Below are 22,541 nucleotides of genomic sequence, written 5' to 3' on the forward strand. Positions count from 1 at the left end.
TTATCAGTTTAATCATAGTGAGCATCACGGTGAAGCTGATTAGTAGATCTCATTCGTGTCATAATAGACACTGCTACCGAGTTCTTCGAGACTGAAACCAGAGAAGCGCTGATACTCTCTAAAGCAGCTAAATACTTTATATAATATATACTTGTATAGTACGAACATTGCTATTGCCTTAATAAAAATTTAATATTAGTTATGAAATTACATAGTAAGAATAAATAATCCTATAGAGAAAACATCCCAGTATACCACAGTCACTTGGTTCGACATTATCTGGCAGTTGAATCGGTAATAAGTTTGCATTTGTTTGCGCATTATGCTTTGTTAGTAGTTACGTGCGAAAACCACTGGTCTTACGATATCACGAGCTCAGTAGTACTCGAAATTGCGTAGCCTAGATTAATAGTATGTACATTGCCGTTCATGTTCAAGGCTAGAAGAAAAAAGGTTGTTGGCAAGTACTATTTCATTAGGTATTGTTCCTGTGTGTCTAGGTTACGTTGGATTCTTATGTTCGTTGAATGGATGTGTCGTCGAGACAGTTTCTGCCACAGAGTGAAGCACCAGCGGCGCAGAGTCTGCACCTCGTGTACACGACCATCTTCGATAGCTGTGGCCCATACCCTGTTCTAAGTACAACAGTCGCCGCGCTCGGTCCTTCTGTTCCTCTCACGTGCAGCATATGTACATTTTGCCTCACCCGACAACCTGCACCAATCGCATTCGATAGCGGGGCTACAGAGGAAACTGACGGATGCATGCATCATTTTAGTCAGCGACGACAACGACGGCGTAGACATACCTGTCTACTGCCTTGAAGAGACCTACAGATAGGGCAGAAAGGCGGACAGTGCGCACACATGAGCCTGAACCTGTGAGGCCACTGCCACCGCCTGAATTTCTGTTCGCGTCGTTGTGCTCCGCGTACGCACGACCCTTTGTTATGCACATCCACACACACACGCCAGCCATGGATATATATTTTAAACCATAAAAACAATTTTGTTAAATATACATACAGTTGCATGTTATTTTGTCTATTATGACCTGTGTAATACGCTCAATAAGAAGCTGTGGTACCACTATGTGATGTAGTCTGCGAATCTCATCCGTGAATATGTAAGTATAGCCGAGTTAAAAAACGTATATATATTTATATAATTATGTGATATCTTATGCATCACTATAGGGGCAATTATTATGTTTGATGACTGGCTGAAAATGGAGAAGCAAGCAAAAACAAACAACGCACAATGGAATGGTAGGTTGGTTTATACGATAATGTTGTCTATGGGTGTGAAATGGCTTTACACGTGCGAATGGCGAGACGGATTCTGTCGCTGCCGCAGTCACCGGAACGGGTGAACTAGGTTGCCCAGAGGCAGCAAGCGGTGACAGCACTAGCAACAAGATTAGGGCAACAAAACAGCAAAACATTAATAACAACGCCACTCTATTTATCCTCACGTTGGCGACGCGAGCAGCACTAGCAGACTTTTCTACGGGAGATTAATAGGCTCTTCATCATAATGCCAAACCGTTTCCTGAGCCGTGCTCTCCGGCTGCAAAAGGCTGTCACCGAAATAGATGTGTGTGTATGAATGTACGGGGTGTGTGTAATTTATAAACACAAGTGAGGACGTTTGCTATCTTACTGGGTGGGTCGATCGATACCTATCAGAGAGTTTGCCGTTCACGCTAATGCAGGGCACGCAATTGAGCTACAGACGTACATCAATACAGAGTCATGTGCTGTCTAAATGATCTTTTATGTAACATGGTTACGCTGGACGCGAGCCATAGACACCGACCTTGTGCATTGATTAATTGGCTGCCGTTTCCACAGTGGACAACGATAATATCTCTTAGAGAATGAAGACAATCGTTTTGGACTTTTACATGTTTGTCAAAATAGATTTTCTTATAATTTTAGCTGGTTCTATTCATAGCATCATTTTATACGTGTCATCGATAATAGAGGATTTATGGACTATATAGAATGTCCTCTGACATGTTATTTTAACGATGTTACATTAATGACTGAATTATATATAGACTTCGTTGCGTTCTTTCTAGCCTTGTAATTCTTAAAGATTTACCGTACAGCATCCCGGCCAGTTCTTACACATCACCAGAAGCCGTCGATTATCATTGGCTCCTGATTATAGCACAACATACGAAGGCCAACATGTACGCACATATCAGCTCAGATCCACGTAATAATACAACTAAATCTTCTCTCCGTACGTTATTACTCTGATTAGTCAGGTTTGCTAGGGCGTTATGCGCAATATCGCCGTTTTGAAATGTGCTAAAAATGATGTTCAATCCAGAAGTCATTATACCTATTAATCCTCACACATCAGTAGTATAATTATACTGATACACAATATCCTTGCAACGGTACTGTGTCCTTGGACGACTTTGTCGGTACTGTGCAATAGGCAGCTGGTCTACAATTGGTCTGTCCACCCAGCGGATGCCTTGAAAACGCGAAGCACCATTTCGAAAAATTGCCGTAAAGGTGAAGGGGAAGCGCGACAGACTCTACTGTAGACAATTGGGTTATCGTTAGTGAATGTTGATCAGAGGAATACTGAACGAAGAGCTGAAGAAAGGGAATACGGTTGATTACTGTTAATATCGGTAAAATGCTCTTCGACCGGATCGCCCGGTCAATTGTATATAACGAAACAGCGAGCGACGGTGAACAAATAACCGCGCAATCTCTAATACAGACAAATAGCAGACGACAGATTTCGTTGTATTATTATTGGCCTATCGTGGTTGAGTCCTTGGGGTCAATGAGAAGTTTCCAATTAGACACAACGTGAGGTCAAAAATTGTTTAACTTCTCAGACCGTCAAAAAGTTGATTTTTCGTACCCTCAAACTGTCAAGGCAAAATGACTTTGCCGCTCTTTTTACCCACGAAGGGAGGTTTCACTAGAGTCGCTTTTCAAAGCTTTCGGCCGACATCCGTAGGGCTCTGCACAGCAGTTCATGAGGTGTTCACGAGTCAAAAGAGGTTACTCCTTTTTCATTCCACCAAGCACCAAGACGGACTTCTTGAATATCTGACTTTGATTAGCTGATCGTTTAAGGTTAACTGTAATGTTTTACGCCTATGAATGAAGCAATAGATCCACCGCACATCGCCAGCGACAATTTCATTCATACAAAGAATCTTTTTAACCCACTACATACAGCGAAAAATGTATGATATCACTCCTGGTTATTCAAGCTCACGGAGAACCCACTTTCCGGGTCAGATAATTCGACGCTGCTTGTCGAGCACCTAGAAACTGATCGCCACGTCTCTACTACTAACCCTCAAGCCTAAATTCCCGTAGACTAGCTATTTGTCAGTATAGCCAAGTAATGGAAAGGTTTATCTACAGGTATGGCAAGCTACTGCTAATTACCGCAACACGCATCGCACTGCCATCCAGAGTTCAATGAATACAATCCGTGGCCTAGGTAGAATTTATTCGCACTCAAAGGGTGAATGGTATACAGGGGTTCAAGTGACTGCCCCCCCCCCCCCTGAAATTTCATTTAGATGTGTGTTCCGTTTGCACCAGATATGAATCGAAAATGGCTTCAATGTATCGAGAAACGTAGAGCCGTTCGTGACAAACAAAAAAAGACAAAGTATAAAGCACGAACATTCGAAATTTTATACAATCGCTGCTCATATAACCGATATATTTAGATGGCGTCAACTATACTACATTATGACTATACTTAAAACGCATAGAATAGCAGTAGTTTCAAGATGTCTGCGTATGTGACAAATCTATCAGTTAACATAGCATGAAAGATCGTCAGCCGGCTCCTTCCATATTCGTTGTTTTTGCCTGTTAAAACTCATAGCTGAACGAAGTTACGAAATAGATCAAATTGTTTCGTATGAAACGTTTAACTATAGTCTATAGGGCGGATCAAAGGCAGCATCAGTGTCAGTATCGAATTCCTATACTAAGCTTTACCGGCATTACTTGATGAATATAGAGCCGCTTTTGGTAAATATCCAACAATTTTACGCTAAGTTACGCTAAAGAAGACATTCCGTTACTTACGTACCGTCTAATTTTTAGCAGTTAGGAGGTTTTGTTTTATGACTCATTTACGTATCAGTAGAGACTGAAGTATGACTCCGCGTAGAATAGGCATAAGCGTCAGCTCGCCATTAGTTCAAACATAATGCAACCGGCCTGATCGATTTATTACTGTGTGAACTGTTTTTAATTTTTGTCCGTGAATATGCCTTGTTCGAGGTACGAAGCCCTTCTATACTGGCGAACGGCGTAGGATTTAATCTGATCTGTTGTCAAACAGATGGTAGTGCACCACTGCATTGTTGACTAGAAGTTGATCAGTGCATATCGCCACTGTCGGAGTACACGGCCAGAAGCTTAGCTTCAGCCAAAGGAAGAAAAACCCTGATTGCAGATGTGCACGTACACGAACGTGGGGTGCAACTGTTTAGTGGCTCTTCGCCGGTTGTATTGCGGTTGTAATAGGAAAAACTGAAGGCGTCTAGATCATTAGTAGTGGCAAGCAATTTTGTTGCTATACAACTCAGACGACTGAAAAACAATAAAACGTAATGCAATACTTGAACAATGCTTTGCTAAGAACAAGCGAACGCGACTGCACTAAGCTGGGATAAATCAGTCGGCCAAAGACTACCGAACAGGAGCTCCATACTTAGTTCCCGTCCTCATTGAGGATCCGTGTCTCTGCAGAAAGGGCCCGCTTTGCTGCTGGCAGCCCGGCAAATAGCAGTGCAGGCTGCCTTTGGCAAATCCCCTACCATGGAGGTCGCTTATGATAGGGCTGCGGGCGTACGAGCGGTAACGGTTACGCCAACCGCTAAAAGTAACATTGGAGTTAGGCAAGAGGCTGCTTATTAGAGAAAAGTATAGCGTATAAGTAAAGCATGGATAGCGTTTGGACAGGGCCTGGCTGGACAGACACACCCGTACCACCGGCCAACCTGCAGCAGTATTGTTCGGGCAGCTGGTTACTTGCCACTGCCTCTGCTCGTGGTCATACCGCCGACGCCTTACGGTGGCTCAGCAAAGAATAGAGGTGTCTTGTCGCAATTCAGCATTGCTGCTTGCTATAAAACTCTGCCGTGAGACATAAGGATCTTGACAACAAGTCCAGCTGCGACTGTCACTCTGCTCCTGGTAGGCGTAGCACTACCGGGTTATCACCTTGGAATATGTAAATAGCTGAGAAAAAAGGGCCGAACAAAAGCGACTCTGTGAATCGTTGCTGTTTCTAGTTCCGGTAGACTAATAGTATAGATATGTGCGGAGGTCTTGGACATGTATGCATAAGCAAACCAATAGTGGAACATGTCGAGAGAGTGAACTATGCTGTTGACATATACGTTCTTAGAAAAAAGGACATACATATTTTTGTTTCTTGTAGAATTGTAAAACTTGTGAATCAGACATAACTTAATTTGTGTTTTGAAGAATACGTTTATCATCGGTACTATTACTTTGGCTAGTAGTTTGAATGTGACTGGGCAACGCACGCTGAACGCGACCAACTGAATAGGCATGTGATTACTTCAGCAGCTTAGCTTTTGAAAGCCCCTTGGTCCACTTTAGCTATACGCATCGAACTGGTTTATAGAAATGACAACTACATAAGCAGTGCCCTCCTCGTGTAGCCTCCCTTTCAATGAAATGATCATCTTCTGTCCAACACGATCCTTCCATAACCACTAATATCAACATAAACATCCTAGCGATTCATTAAAGCGACGCTTTAATGAATACACATAGGCAATGGCTGTAATTCCAAGTAGTCCTCGTTAAGCGGCGCGATATGGCGCTCCACTGGTTATAACAGCATCGGCGAAGGAACAAAATGGTCACGAGCGCGTTGTTACTTCTGCTAGCGACGTTGCCATCATCCAGCCAGTCGGCTTGCCTGTGTATGTTGGTCATCGGCGCAATGAGTTTGCTAGCGGCTCGCGTTGTAACGAGGAAAGATAGGATGAGCTAGACCGGCCGCTTGTACCCTACTGGTATAAAATGTACTGCGGCGTTACATGTCCATTCACAGAGAAACACACAACGGCGTGCACCATCAGCAACAACAGTAACCGTATGATATTGCAATAAATATCTAGCGGTCGATGACGGCTATCGCTTGCCACTAGTAGAGACACAATGGATAATATCTTTGCTACGTTCCCCGGAACGACACAGCCTTTTAGGTGTTTCCCAAACAGCCGATACTACCGTTCGCATGGGACACATTCGGAATCTCCAGAAGAACGCATGACGCGATCTGACGCTTCACAGAACAACTGAAAGCATGGCCGTCAAATGGCGACCGCTACGGAAATGGGCGTGTTACGAATAAGAAGTTTCAATAGAGCGGAGGGTCACTGGGGACCGTCAGCGATAACGCGTATCTGACAGTACGTGAGCGCATTATGGCTACCAACGGGAAACAAATATGGAAAACACTGGCTTAGGAGTGAGATGTCGATTTGTCTTGTGTCAGGCCTTTAAGCGGAACCGTGTTAGTTATTTTTCTATACAGAGAGCAATCGAGAGCAGAAAAAAGAGAGGAAAAAAATGCCCCTTAAGACCCTCTAAACACATACTAATTTCGCTGGTAATGGAAATGGGTTTAGATACGAAGAGGCGCGCTCTGCCGCTGACATAATACAACGATAGTAGCGACTGGTTCAAGTGATCGTGGTCGCGAGAGCCCATTTTATAAACGGGTAAATTTTCGTCGTGAAAGGTCGTTCATTGTACTGAGCGGTATTTCGAAAGGAGAAGTTCATAAAGCGAGAGACAAAGAAGGAGAAAACGGAAGCCATTGACGGCGCAATAAATTTCGCACAAAGCCTTCCCGTAGTGCGACACGTTGTGACAGGCACTCCCTAAAGGTATCCCACGTGTCGAGTTAACGAAGCCGCGTGTCGTTATTTGACAGGGAACAATCTAAGGGAAGCGTCTTGCGGTCGAGCTCGTGCGTACGTTTAGGATGACATCACAATATATTAGCGACAACGCTAGCTAAAACCGGAACGTTTAGGGTTTCCATCCCCGCAGAGTGCGATAGAGAATACAGTCCCGAATTGAGTGTGTCCGAAGAATGCTTCGCAAGTGTCTTTAAACTTACTTGAAACTCGTTAACTGCAAGTGAAATCCATAAGCAAGATTGAAGACAATAACTACTCAAAGTAATTAAATTCTATGAGTAATAGAAAATGCCATTTCGTATATTCACGACGAATCTTCTAGCGGATAGGTGACTAGAAGCGTAATAAGCCACTTTTTGAAAACCTCTTTCTTCTCTTCCATCAAATCATACTTGCTTACGTAAATATGCGCCTATATTCCTACCTATGAATCTACAATCCGATCTACCCATCCGCGTTAGTTAATGGTAAGGATGTTATCCGTACGAACAAGACCTATTAGTGTTTCAAGAAACTTACGTGGAAATGTTTCCTCTCCGGGTTGTTCGGCGTCAGCGCGAACTCTCGGTGGTGCTGCGCGAGCCGTCCATCCACCAGTTGGTGGCAAGATCAATAAAGAACCACCACTGAACACAATCCACAGTAGCAAAAGTTGAAAGCCCAATGCGCCAGAACAACACATCGAGTGCGCAAGCGATCCGGTCGAACTTACTGCATTACAGCTTACGGCAGCAGCGGCAACGGTAGCAGGGCCTACTGCCGGCCGCGGCCTGATTATTTGCATCGTCCTACTGTCTCGTCACCATGCCACCAGGCCTGCTGCTAAGAACGCTGATACTATTAGATGCGCCATGCTCGTTACGTACTAGACGCCGATGGATAAGTTGGCGATTGATGCTTGGAGTAGCAGAACTCTGATGCTGATGTAGTGACCGACATGCGTTCGTGCCTAAGCGTTAGGCGCAGGCGTTTCCTCTTGTTTTCACCAAGAGCAAATAGTTTTTCCACAATTCGCTAATCCTTTCTGCGTTAACGATCCGTCATCACCACTTGATAATTGTTGCCTGCTCCATCATCACACTTCGCATAACATCATCATGCGCCAGTCGCTCACCTTCATAACTGTCTCATTTGGTGTCAGAGCACAGTAGTTGTATCATTTGCGACGATTCGACCGGGGGCAGGGGCGTGGGCTAGCCAGGCCTTGATCGATTGCAATCCTCAGGTTGGACTCGAGGACTGCCGGTGCAGAAAGAGAAGGCTGACAATAGGACACATATCTCATTCTACCCGCGCTGATCGATGAGTCTACAATCAACCTGTTCTTGCTGCCGCCTTTTCTCGTGTATAATCATATCGCTCAATTCACATTGCAGTTGTTGACACATATCGATTTTTTGTATCTTGTGCGAGCTTTGTTATGTTATATTATGTCTGGCTGCAATCAAACTGTGCAGCAGATTTTGTGTCAAAAACAGGAGACAGCTTTTTTTCGCATTGGATCCTGGCGTGACACAGTACGATACTTGCACCTGGATAAATCTTTTAACGAAGTTCCCACAACAATAGACAATGACTATCTTGGGAAACATCAGGTCTAACCTGACAGTTTTAATTATGGTAGTTTACTGAGTGCCTTCAACTTGGCCTAGCGTATTGTTGTCATGCTGGATCCATCTAGTTTGTATCGGCAATGACATCCTGCCCGTCCAGTGGTCGGAGTGCTTCTGAGCTCCAACCGGCGCCCCACGGCGACTTCCCCTTTCCCAGATGAGAGAGGGAAGTCTCGCGTGCCCAGCACGGTACGGAGCGACATTTCGGCAGCTTCAGCAGAAGCAGGCAGGCTACTACTGCCGCCGATATCATTACCGCTGGGTTGTCTAGACCGACATAACATACATAGATAGATTCAATATTCCAGCGGCAGGTTTCGCCATTTGTGAAAAGATGTAGTAAAAGGCTTCCCGCGTGTACCGTGCAATTAGAATCGTTTATTTAGTGCGTTAGTAACTTGTCGTTCATGGTTGCTTTTGCCTTAATTCGGAAAATGCTATACACCGCAGCCTCTTCGTGAATCTGCTATTATATCATAAGTGTTAGCCTTAAACGCCGAAACATTGTGCATCAACAAGAAGAAATACGCGGAAGCCCGGGAAGGGATCCGCTAGTATTCCTTCTGTTTAACCATTCCATTTTAACCGTCCATTTGCTATTGTCAGTCTACTAAAAAGGTGGTGCTCCAGCGCAAGGTAGCAATACGGGAGTTCGGCTAGGGACAAATTTTCTACGTTTCCGATGATTTAACGAGCGTCGTTAAACCTCTGAGAATTTCTACTGATACATGGTTAGACTTGGGTTTACGGACACGTTAAACGATGATCAATCGATGGGTTTCAGACAAAAATTATCATGAATAACCTTTAATGCTATACAGCAGATAGTATGACAATGTGGACCAAACGTCAAATGACAGTTTACGATTTCGACGTATTCTGTCGTCTTGAGCGTCTGAGTTCCTTTCGGCCCCCCGTCATCATTGTCAGAGTGAGTAACACTGAGTTAATACTATTCATATTTCATCTATGCGCCCAAGTCCATACGTTCACTCTACTTACCGTTTCTGTTGACATAAGTTATGAACTTACACAGATTTTTGTTACATAAATGGGGGATCAACTGTACCATTATTCATTTCAGGGCTGTGAAAATCAATGCGAAAAAAATGGCGCTCTGAAGAAGAATATGCATCTGGTCTGCACTTCAACGTTGCGGGCCTTTCGGACGAATGCTCGAAGCAGTAATCTGACTGCTTTGATTACCGGCTTCGTCGTGCGATAGTTCCACAATAGGCTAAACGAACAAAGGCCACGTAACGCTTTGCAAACAGAACAAACATGATTAGTCTTCCAGTTCTAGAAAATACTTTTTTTTCTTGTGTTCATCAATGAGATTATGTATGAAGACGGTTCGGCTTGAATACATGCGTATATTAGACGACACAGGACAGCGAGCGTCCAGTTGTCTGTCATGTCGAAAGTCGTAAACCGATCTTGTCAACGCGAAGCTGATTGCTAGCGGTGCTTCATGGCGATTCCGTATATCCAGTCCCACGCACTTCACAGAAATAAACTCCTCAGAGAGATATGAATAGAGGTTTCTATACGCGACCACTAACAACTGTGCACAATGACCCCAGCGTAATAAACTGTTTTATAGGTAATCCGGTCACAAAACACAACTGTGTGCGCCTTCGATAGCCGATTGCGTCGAGCCTATCACGCATAAAATCATTATAGATTTTCTGGCATAAGTGCACCCGACAACTTGTGCTTCATTTAACTAACTACGGCCCTATTTCTTGTTGATATGTATCTACAAACATATTGTTTTTTGTCTGTGTCTTCTAGCGATTGCTTTACCGTTTGTCCTGCTGCAGCCGTCGCGTTGCGTGGCCGAGAATTACATTACAGCCATCGACGGTATTCTCATTCACGCGAAAGGACTCAGAGTGGTAAACAAGTTGAGGTTTCTGTTAATCCTGCCGCTGTCCAGTTTAATACAACCCACACAGAACTTCCCTCACTGCCAGCGAGGGCCTAATGCCAATAGCGGGAGCGACAGCGAGCACCGATCACAGTAACAATAGCATTTATAGGATTACAAAAGATGAAAAAATCAAGTGCATGTAACGTTTACGTGCGTACTGCACCGATAATTACGGCGCGCCTAACCAGCGATCAGCCGTTAGAAGTCCACGATTAGAGAGCGAGTTTCACCACCAATTCGACGACAGACTGAAAAACAACGATACAGATATAGGCATAATAACGCCGTTGTGAGAGAGTTCATGATGAAATTTTCTAGATTTAGGTTGATAGCTGTAGAGGCAGCGGGAGCAACCGAGCTACCAACAACAAACAAATCCTTACATATATAATATCCAGAAATGTATACGACGACGACGACGACAACAACAATCGGTAGACGCTGGAAAAGAAAAGATGAAGGAAACGTGGAGCAAAATGTCGAAAACAATGAAGTAGATTACCGCTGGCTGGCCTTCGTGATGCAATCCGTCGAACGCAGAAGCCGTTTATTTATATAGTAAGTAAAAGCGGTACTACTAGCTGAACGACTGGTGGGCGACAACATCAGGAATTGGCAACATTGACTGAATCATCCATCGGTTCTACTCATATTGTCCTGATTCTTTCAAAAAGCTGTTCCTCACTGATGGGGAACGCCGCTACGAGTGTTTTTTCCCCCTGTACCCAATGTGGCGGCATCGCCCAAGAAAGGTACGAATCTCGAACAAGTGCATATACTTCGGTACTTCCTTAACTCGATAATTTGAACGAGCTGCTAATTCGTACGCTGAACGATCTAATCTATCTAATATAATTTACTATCTTGAGATGACCGCGGCAAGAGAATCTAATTAAAGTGTTTGTTCTCGTTACTAGTAAGCCTATTGAAGGAGGCTCTAAAGCGAGGTTCAATCGACCTTCGCTATTGGGCATTTCGTAGGAAACGCTGTTTAAGGAAAGGCGTTTGTCGAGGCACGCTAATAGTTAGCTAACGAGAAACTAGTCACTCTTTGTACCCATACTACCATAACTGTACGGTCAAAAGCTGAGAACGTCATCACATACGGGTGTGCTGGTTCATTACATTCATTTTGTCTGGTATGATCTAAGAGTCAAAATAATTATATTCGTTCGTCCTTGGTTAGTGTCCACAGCCTGGTGCCGTAAACCCGAAACAAAAAGGATAGCGGCCGACTAAGGCGCATATTGCCTACCGACCTAAAACCATCCAATGCAACAATATCTTCGAAACGAACAATTAAGCCGTGGCTTTAGTTTTGTCTCTATATTTTTTTTTAACAGACGCTATAGGGGAAACGAATCGAGAGAAGTTCAATGGCTTGCCTCACTTTTTCAATGCAGTTTTCAGACGCACAACGACGTTTATCAACAGACCAGACTGACTAAATCAGTCTATGATTCCCGGGAGACGTTAAGCGTAGGCGTAACTGACTATTTTATCAAGATCTGGGAGAAAGGAGAGGGCAAAACACAGACAACGAGGTTACTTGGCAAAAGTGAGACGTAACTGGTCTATCTTCAAAGGACTCGCAAGGGAGGTCTTATTTGATCAATCGGCGAAACGAACATCAAGTCGAACGTACCGTATTAGACACCTGTGGATCGAAAAAGATCACAGCTTGATCGGCGTCTTTCGCTCGGTTAACGGTAACATTGCAAAAGTAACGTCTGATTCTGAGATGTCGCGTGTATATATAACGTAAGAACTTGAAAAGGTCGTATAAATGTCGTGCCCACAGATTGTATTCGTTCGATATTCATTCAAACTGATCCTTCTACTTAAAAACACTGCTAACCTGCCCATATCTAAAACATCATGTTTCTGTCCGTGTGAGTCTGATGGAGTTTAATTAGCAGTTTGTTGAGAAAAATACTCTCTTCTTCTTCTACGTACTGACTGCAGAGGCAACGTTCATGGCTACCTTCTACAAATAGGTACCGAGTATCCATACGTGCAATGAAATAAAAATGCATAACTCGCCGTTTTGTGCTAGCAGTTATCCTGCCTCAGCAAGCACTGCGGTGCAGGGCATTGCATATGGCAACAGGACGTTGCCCCTATGATAGACGCCAACGGAGATCTTGCGGAACGTGTCCGGCGGCATACTATATAACGACCACAACTGGGTCATGAAAACATATCCGTAGACGGTGACAAATGAATCCGTGTCGAGGCTTTGACGATGGTTTCCAGCCAACAACCGTTTAGTTGATAGACGTTTATAAACGCGATTGTGGCGATATTGGTAAAGCTTGCTGTCCATCTTACTACGTCGAGGGCAGTACTACGTAAAGTGTAAATATGATTAATGCAACAACGTTAGAGTTGCGTGGCAACCGCAAGCTACAGAAATGTTACCGGTCGTCATGGTACACGTACATTTCATTATTGAATTGCGAACGTATTAATAGATGCTAAGCACGCGCTGAGTGCTTATCATGAATACGAGGGGGATGGGGTAGCCGTAATACAAGCTTTATGAATGAGTGCAGCGCGTATACATTCAACGTTTGTCTTATATGCTCGTCATCTGTTTATACCGGATGGTGCACACCTGCTCTCTTATAATTATATAATAACTCTGCTTATATTATTGAATATTATTATTTATGATTATAAAGTTTGTAAGCTAAAAGTAATGATCATTTCATCCAAGGGATATCAGCAACACCTGCTAGACAAGTAATGCTGCAGATTGAAGGGGCGTCAATAGATCTCGCCGGTGTCTATGAGTGATAAGGAACATTTTGCTGTTCTGGAAGCCTGATTTGGTAGCGTAAATATCTCATTTGTCCTTTTCTAACTAAATACAAAACTGGACGAGTCCAGAGTAGCCCATAATGAGAAATAGCCCACGGTCTTACGGTTGTCTGATTGGCCGATCGGCTATATGACATTGGGAAGCTAACTTCTAAGCGACATATGGGCGACGAGAGTCGGCCAGGTTTCGTACCTTACGGATCCACTATCAGTGAATATTACTGCCTCACCGCGTCCTGTTACTGCTAACTGTACTGTAATACCTTATTAATTAGTTGTTTTTCAAACAAAATAACCCCGTCTTCTGAGTGTCAGATAGATTCGACTATTATATGATATGCACAACTAGATATAACGTTCTATCTATGAGCATCTATTTAGCAGCGATGCCCGTATCTCGATCAGTGTGTGCCGAAACAGTGACGGGTGATGATAGAAGCGGCCTTGGGACCTCCAAAGACCAAGCAATGAACTCGCCTCGATTATAACAGCGGTAATATTTATTACTATTATCGCTGGTGCTATAACCGCAAAACGAAATAGCGCCGTTGCTCTAAGCGTACTAGCAGCATCAGTAGAAATCATGAAAGGCCATCCGAACGGTGACTCGTGATGGTTGACGCGAGTGCATCGGTGTCCAAGAATAACCAAGGACATATTAACATTTCGCTTACTATTTGACACCCGCCGGCGCGCAATGGGTCGAGTAGTAATAATTTGCTATAGATGCAAACGGATCACTACTTCTTCAATGCTACTGGTGATATCTGTTCAGGAATAAGGCGCACCGCTTCACTTTCACCACCCTGGTTCAAGTCTTAAGGGAAAAATCTTATCCTTAAGATCTAGGCTCTGTTTGCGATGACACGACAAACACATTTTACCATAATAGAAACATGTTGATTTGTTTGAAGCTGGCACTTGGCCACATGTCGACGCAGTCAGAGATAACAGATTTAATGCAAGACACACATGAGTAGACTTCTATATGCCTATATTGTTTATATCTCCATATATTGTATTCTCTTTTTGATTTAATTTTATTTGTCAGCTGTCTGAACGCATAGCTATCAGGGCTCGTACATTTTTTGTGAGATCAGTAACGGGAACGGCAACGATCGAAAAGTAAAACCCATGTTTTAGCGATAGCACTGTTAGTTAAAAGCTACTCTCTAAAGTTTTACTTATTTACCGATGTATAGAATAGGTCTCGACGGTTATTTGGCGTCCTACTGACGGCAGAAATATATAGCTGACGTATAATATTCGAGACCGGCAGTGGAGACGATCTGTCCAAAACTGGTGGCGGATGGCCACCGAGAATTTCGGGCGGACGACTCAAAATACCCAATTCAAATCATAGATATTATTATATATCTGTAAATATATCTAAACGATTTGCTATAGACACCAAATGCTAACCTACATTATTCATGCGTTCACAAGCCACGTTATTGTTGACATCCGGCTTTTTACAGCTTGTCTAGCTTTCACCGCTCTTTCGTAATTCTGCCGTTCCAGAATTACGATCCGTTCACGATTTACAATAGCGCCTTACGACGATTGGCCCTGCAGCCTTTAAATTTCCGAATTAATTCCTTGCGAATGTTTTGCAATTCAGTAAGCGCACACTTAATTCGAAGTCCTTTCCCGATTGAGTCGCTTGACTGGATGCCAAATCCGGACTGAGATCCTCATGAACTAGCGACCCGTGCCCCGTAACCTGGCGACCTTCTAGCAAACGAACGAACGGCTCGATCGGCATGGGTTGAGCAAGGTCCAACTGGCGACGGACGATAACGTCTAGATGAAAACTCTAGAGGGAAAGAGCTTCATGCTAGTTTTAACACGCTCGCCGCCTTCCCAATCCTCTCTCAGGAAGTGATAGGAACGTCGAGCTGATCAAGCTAGCTGGGTTGGTGGAGCCAGCTAGTTATCACACGTGCTTCGCTCTATAAACCCCAACTGACTCATTCGTTGTCGCTACTCGAAATTGATCCCAAAGCACGCGTTTATGATCAGAAAAAAACATCACTGATTGCTATTGCCTTCCCCATTACTGCTGCCATTCGGATCATATCAAGCGATCAGTGATGATATCAGTGTGCGTACGCGGCAAGCACTGGCTTCTCATACGTTTCCTACATCGTTATGGGTACGTAATGTATTGTAAACAGATATTTGTCATTGCCGAGAAGTACATGATCAAGCGAGGATGTAGGAAGCATACCTAGCACAGCGTGCGGGATCAGGCTGCTTCTACCGTCAAAAAAAGACTCTTGATGGCAATCCTGCTGAGGAAGAACAAAAAAAAGCGCGTGGATTGCATTTTTAGACAACTTTTTGCTTATATTTATCTATTGTTTCGTTTACTAGCCTTTTGATCTCTATAACAATCTGTGTATTCGATTAACTGGAGAATATGCAATAGATACGATAGGTTTGTTGGATAGGTCCGTATCCAGTAGACTGAGGAGTACAAAGTACATTTACGATGGAAGGATGATACTACATAACAGACCTATCTACCCATCAAAAACGCCTATTAGATTATTACAACGTATTAGGTGATTTATACTTCAATTTTTTTTTTTTTTTTTTGTTTTTGTTTTTCAGTATTTAGAGCAGTATCGTTGTGCGAGAAAAAGAAATGAGCTTCATCGTGCGTTGGAACACCAATGTCTGCTGACTCATTCTTTTTGCAATGTATCATTTGACAACAGCGATATGCCGCGTCGTGAAGCTCACGAGGCACCGTCCATAGAATCACTGCCAACCATAAGTGTTTAGTGATAAAATCAATAGCAATACCATTAAACGATTTCAAAAGAAGCAATATAAATGGGTGATGCGGAGACATTATAAACAATATTTTACGACGCGAACCAATTTTCTTCCCCGTAATCCGTCTGTCCCACTACGATGATTGAAGCTAGTGCACTACGATGAAAATATGATTAAAGAGATGTAGAACTTCATACCTCACCGTGAAAGTAGTCGTGGCCTCTAGTTTATATTTGCGGCAATCTAGTCTCGAGCTTATGATCAACGGATGTCGAAAGAAACATATTCAAAGGAAATGTAACGAAGGAGATTGTGTCCCTTATGCAGAGGCTATTAAGTAGCTTCGTCTGACCATCGATATACAGATGCTGTATTGTTTATATACGATGAAATAAAAAAATGACTCCATAAAAATGATAGTATAATAATAGCATTAATAATCACAGTTCAGTCGCGTGAATTTAATATAATTTAGTAAATTTCACACGCCTACGCCATTTGAGTCTGATTCTGCTTTTATACCTTTTACTTTTATAGCATAAAAGTAGGCGCCATCCAAAGATTGCACTCAACACTGACAAGTTCCTTTTTGCCCATTTATCATTTGATGAGATAAAAAAATGGCTACGCTATTGGGAACAAACTGGTGCCTTTTTCTTTCGGTCTAACCCTATTTGATAAAACCGATCGAGCAGCTATCACTTGCGTCAGGTATGAGCGTCGCTTGCTTAAGCTGTGCGACTTCTATTCTGACCAGATCGCGACCACACAAACACGAACCAACCGAGGCGCCGGCAAACAGCAGGGAAAATCACTTGTTTGCTCCTTTCGTTCACCGTAGCTTACTCTGTTATGTGTCACCGATTTGCAATTTGCCTAGTCAACCCAAATACCGTCGTCGTCGTCGTCTATTTACGTCGACATCGTGGCGAACACAGCCGCATCAGTCTCAATTCTACACGGACATCCTAAACAGAACCACAAACGAAAGCTCGTCGATCGCTACTGGCGATGAGAGTTCCAGGTCTTGCAGGGAAAACCTAGCGCTACCTGGATCTACTAATTACACTCAAGGGAGGAATTGCACGCTGGGTCAAGACCACAACTAGAGTAGAAAAACGAATGGATGGAGAAGTGGCACGACCCAGCTTCTAGCTTCCAGCGCTGAATTACTGTCTCCGCTTATCCGATTGTAGGAACTTTCTGTTGATTCCTTGTAGATGCATTGAATGGTCTATAAAAAACGGAGACCGACTATAGGAGGTGGCTTTCATTATAGAATAAGAGTTATAATTGTCGATTATTAAATAAAGAACCTTCCATTTATCTGTAGTCGGCTATTGTGACGGTATTTCTGTGCTCGATACTATCATTTTGAGCAGTGTATTATATTTATATCGTAGACAACACTCGGTCGACTCATGCTTATTACTATATTGCTTAAACCCGATGGGCGTGTATTATGGTGATATAAGTCGCTCTAAACCTGCTTGTTGCTTGGGAGAGAAGTTTCACTTTCACAAGTTGTAAGGCACATAATTGGACAAGCCCAGCCCCAGTGGGCGTCGGATACCGAGTGAGGCAAACAACGGCAACAACAATATGTGGACGAAGAACGATCTACTTCCTTTGACATGAAACAAAAAAAATTACAGTTGAAATGACGAGACTATGAAAGCGGCGCAGGGCGCATCTCGCGGCTGCAATCCACCAGATCAATCAATGTATCTCCATAAAAAGATATATGAATGAATGAGCAAATACGAAGATATGGTTGTTATACTTGGACTCCTCGGAGTTTCCTTGTTTAGCATCCATTAAGAAAGCATGTAGTAATATATGACCACGTAACATCTTAGCTGTTAGCTGTTTATACAATGTCTACACGCTTACTTCGATAACATGCAACAACGGTAAATAATGCATACAAGAAGAAATACAGACCGTTCTAGTCGATCATCTCGAGCAAGCTCACATAGGTCGTAAACAGTTAATTGGGTGGTGTCGAATCTGAAAAGACACAGAGGTTTACGGAGGATCGACACAGCCCGCACCTTCCATTCAGCACCGTATAGTTTTGATGTGGTTCGTATCGGTGGAGTTTCATCTAGATAGACATAAATCAGGACCGGTAACGTGCGGCAAACAAAGGACCACGGGATTTTTGGTGTACATCGATCGCAATTGGAAATTCGCTCGAAAGCGTAGGCCTAACGTACAGCCAACCGTGCATTCAGCTGTGCGAGGAGTTAGGGGATAATGATTCTATTAGAGAATTTTCTTACTTCTACACCTGAAGCCAATTTACTGGGGTTGTGTTCGCTAAGTTGGTGTTCCATTTTAAACAAAAGCAGCATACGTGTGAACTGATTTTGGGTTTGATAAAGAGGCAGTATATTGGGGATTTGTTTCTGGATAGACGAGAGGGAAAATTGCCACAACCTTGTATAAATGGCGTCTTCCGCATGCGCCACAGATGCACACACCTATGAACCTACCATTTTATATTTATGACAGCCCTGTAGAAATTTACACCCGTACTCGTTTCGCACTCAGTCGAAATACAACCGGATTAATGCAATTGAGCAATCAAATCTCATCAAATCTGTCTCAATCTTCAGAAACAACTAGATTCTTCATGCTGATCAAAAATAAGTATCTGATCATTTGAGGAAAATGCTGGCATAAAGGATAGAGTAAACTTTCCAGCCATTACCGGTATATGGAAATTATTCTTTCTAACACATGACTAAAACCAGTAAGACAGCCATTTATGTTCTGTGTGTACGCCGAAGCACCTGGCATCGTATGCAAACGCTGTTCGCTCAGTGTCCAACATCATGGTCAGCATCATGTCTGTCCCTCAAATGCCAGAATCGTCGTTGACCTCGACGAACGGAGTCTACGCTATGTAAGAGGTTCAATCTACACTTAGTCAAATTCAACGTGACCTTACTGACCCATGGCGTCGATAGTATAGGCTGTTGCCTCAGGAAGATCGATCTTACCTCTACATACGTACACATACACCAGCAGTGAACGTGCATATGGCATACAACAAATTTGTGATGATCGGCAAGGGATATAAACGTGACACCCTGTAACTCATTGCAGCATCGCAAATTTGCTATCTGTCCAACCGCCATAACGCCGACGAGTGGGGGAAGCGGGCTGCCATTCAAATAGAGGTATCACTAATGATCGTTCAAGCGAAGAATCGACGGACCGTAAAGCGGATCAGCTAATGGACTACCTAGTGAACAGCTACCGGAGTGTGCTCAAATAGGTCTTTAAAATATCAACCACGACAAACGTACGTTAGCCAGCAATTTGCAACTGTGTAAATGTCAGTTCCTCGTTTCCGTCTATCTGTCCCTCAGTTGAGTGACACCCTAGGTAGTACTTATCAACGAATCAATAGATACGTCAGTAGACTCATCTGTCACTAGCCAAAAGTACGCGCAAATGTTTCTCCGACCTAATTTTGTTTAGCTAATGCGATAAGTATAGCTTACAGTTGCTATTAGATAAAACAATGATAAAAAAAATATATACGCCTTCTCTTCTGGAATCTGTTTGACAGCTTTCAATCGTGGAAGGCTGAAGCAAGCGAAAAAAATCTCAAATAATATTTATTGTTAAATACGAGTTAAATAGGTATTTTGCATAGTTCATACGTAACATAGGGACTCGGCAATCTCAATACGAAAAGCACATCGGGGTCAGCTCGAAATTTGATAAATATAAATAGATAACATAACAAGATTAAAAATTTGATGATTTCTCATAAAGACAATATCATTTGCTCAATATGATTTGATATTGATTCCTCTGCTGAAATGACCAACTTCAATAAAATACTTAACGGCACCTCAGCATTAACGCTATTAATATGAATTACCCCTTCGATATGGGCTGCACTCATATAGAAACTGTTGTGAAGATATATGTCGTTCACACAATGTCAGACACCTGCTTACGATGTCGTCGTTTTGAAATGGGGGCTGCCGAATACTTAAAATGATCATCGTATTTGAGCGGGGAAGGCCAAGCAGATGGCGACTGTCATCATTTCCGCCCAATAAAAAAAAAATGGCGTCACTTTATTTCTGGTATTAAAGGTAGGTATTAAAGATACCTAAAGCCGAAATTAATTTAACTGAGTTATTGTCATTAATACTGTTTCGTTATTACTATCATGGAATTTCGATGGATACCCTTGCGTCAGGCATGATTCAACCTTTATCTGTTTTGTCAAGCTTCATTTACTAATCCGAATCATGTCTAACCGCCACTGCTAGCTCTATTGATTGACTATTGATCCGTATAATAAAAATCAGGCTTGATCTTTTTAAGATCGTTCGTCTGAACTGAAATGGCCCGCAACCGTAACTAACCGAAAGCGCCGACCGAAAAGCCTTTGTATCGTTTACCTGGTGCCGAACCGCTTCGAAGTCAAGTCTCCGAGCTGCGGCTGGCAAAAAATGGCGAAAATGGAAAACTATTTACATACTGCTAACGATTTTGAGCGTGATCATTCACAGCTCCGACAAAATGGGATTCCGGTAATGGAGCTATCTACACAAGAAAAGGTCGCCTTGATTACTGCCTTTGTATGAACTATTGATCCTATACGTACCTTGCTCTGTACCAAACGAGGAAGTACGCGTACCTTTTGTTATCAGTGCAGGAACAACGTCTATCATGTTTACAGCATTTACGTAGGTGCTTCGCGGGGTCGAATAGAGCCCTAGCGATACTCCCCCCATCTGGGTTGTGTTTTTTCAGCCACCAAAAACGACGGACCGGTGACCGGAAAAACACGGGAGGAACGCAACCCCACGGAATCGACAACAACCGTCGTTAGTTACTATGCAAAACGAAAATAGTAGACAAATAGGTTTCAACGGGATCGTGCTGTTGATCTAGATCGGCACGAGTACCGAGCATTCAACTAGAAGCTATATACAGCTTCGGGAAGACGCAGTTATGAAGCGTGTCATGACTCTCATGCTGTGACTTCTCTACCAAGACCATGTCGATTTATTGAAAAAGTTTTATTTCATTTTTTTTTCTATTATTTATAGGGAAGCCTGAGCACACCACATAGGCTCGCAAAGTACCAGCCTATATTGGTCTTCGCCTACATTTCGGACTACCATTCAAACAGTAGGTCTACTATTAGTAAAAATTCACTCGCATCCATTGACGCACACGTATACATTATACGAGGAGTTTTTTTAGAGCTGGCTATGTGAGCAGTATGGTGACGTAAAACCGATTTCCGGAAGTGAGATGGAAGTCCAAGGCGATGCTCGTGTCGCCGCTGATTGCTACCGCATACCAGAGAATAAGGTAAGGACACTCACTGAGCGGATGGAAGAGGAATACGGCGAAGGCTTCTTACAGTAGGACAGGATTCTCGAAGCAAACGTGCATCCTTCCAAGTGTCAGTTGACGCCCCAACATGGTGAAACTGATGGCACGTACTATGGCAGCAGCGGCAACCGAGGTACTGTGAGTACTGGAACATCGTCGGGCCTTCGTATAATTTCAAGCAGGACACTAATGCCGGGAAGGCCTGCACTGCTTACTGCGAGAAGTAGCAACTCAAGGGATTGGACGAACCAACCAAACGGCCGAGCTCCGATGAGCAGTGACTCTCAGTAGAAAACCACAGCATTCCTTAGAACGGCCAAGTCGACTTTCGCCGTTTAGGCGAACAGCCTCATGCGCACGAGGGTGGGATAAATGCGGCAGATGGAAAGAAGTGAGACAAGAAGCAGCTGAAGAGGAAGGCTGAAAACGGCAAGAAGCCGTTGGCCTGGCTGTCCGCACGCATCCAATGAACTAGCACTGTCGTCGGTTTCACTGAGCTCTTCACTCTCGGTTTGTAGAGCTGCTGCGCAGAGAAAAGCAACGGACCGATAGAGAAAGACATCCTGTCGTGGTAGTCAGTACGAAGACAACGGCGATACAATAGGAAGAATGCGGCAACAGAAGTTGTGTTGACACAGTCAGCGCAGGGGCCACAGCCAGAGCCGTTCTGTGATGCCGCACAATGGCAATAATGAGTGACAAGAGCGGGGGTAGGAGACAAGTAGGGACCGTAGTAAGGCGTAGGCCTAGAAGGACACGAAGAGGTCCACGTTCTGTGGCAACAGTAGCTGTTAACGGTGAAGTTGAAGTCAACTCGTAGTAGTTGTTGTTGTCGTGTGACAGTATGGTGATAGTAATAGACGGCGGGAAGAACACCAGGAACCCAAGAGATTCCAGAGCGAAGAAATGCCATTCCGCTCTATGACAGAGAACGTTCGTACGACTCTGTGTCAATGAGTGAGCTTCGATGTATGCGCATTTCTATACACCTACTCAAGTACAACTTCTTCATACCAGTAGGCACAAATATATATATA

The 22,541-nt window shown here is 43.4% G+C and overlaps 1 protein-coding gene and 1 long non-coding RNA gene across 5 annotated transcripts in view; one reads left to right on the top strand and one right to left on the bottom strand.

The window, feature by feature from the left end:
* Positions 1–22,541, bottom strand: part of LOC111243870 (uncharacterized) — a 174,051-nt gene that overhangs the window by 122,050 nt on the left and 29,460 nt on the right. For 2 of the 4 annotated variants that reach the window (XM_022790102.2, XM_022790101.2), the window contains exon 1: positions 7,492–8,703. The exons of the other annotated variants lie outside the window; for them this stretch is intronic. In XM_022790102.2, coding sequence (XP_022645837.1) covers positions 7,492–7,756 — 265 coding nt within the window. In that variant the 5' untranslated portion in view covers positions 7,757–8,703. Of the gene's footprint in view, positions 1–7,491; positions 8,704–22,541 lie in introns of those variants that run through there. 4 annotated transcript variants of the gene reach the window in all.
* Positions 14,933–16,575, top strand: LOC147757591 (uncharacterized). Its single transcript, XR_015321592.1, has 2 exons — positions 14,933–15,496; positions 15,958–16,575. It is a non-coding gene; the product is annotated as an uncharacterized LOC147757591 (long non-coding RNA).

This window comes from Varroa destructor, unplaced genomic scaffold, assembly GCF_002443255.2.
Source record: "Varroa destructor unplaced genomic scaffold, Vdes_3.0 BEIS01000002.1, whole genome shotgun sequence".
Taxonomy (NCBI): Eukaryota; Metazoa; Arthropoda; class Arachnida; order Mesostigmata; family Varroidae; genus Varroa; species Varroa destructor.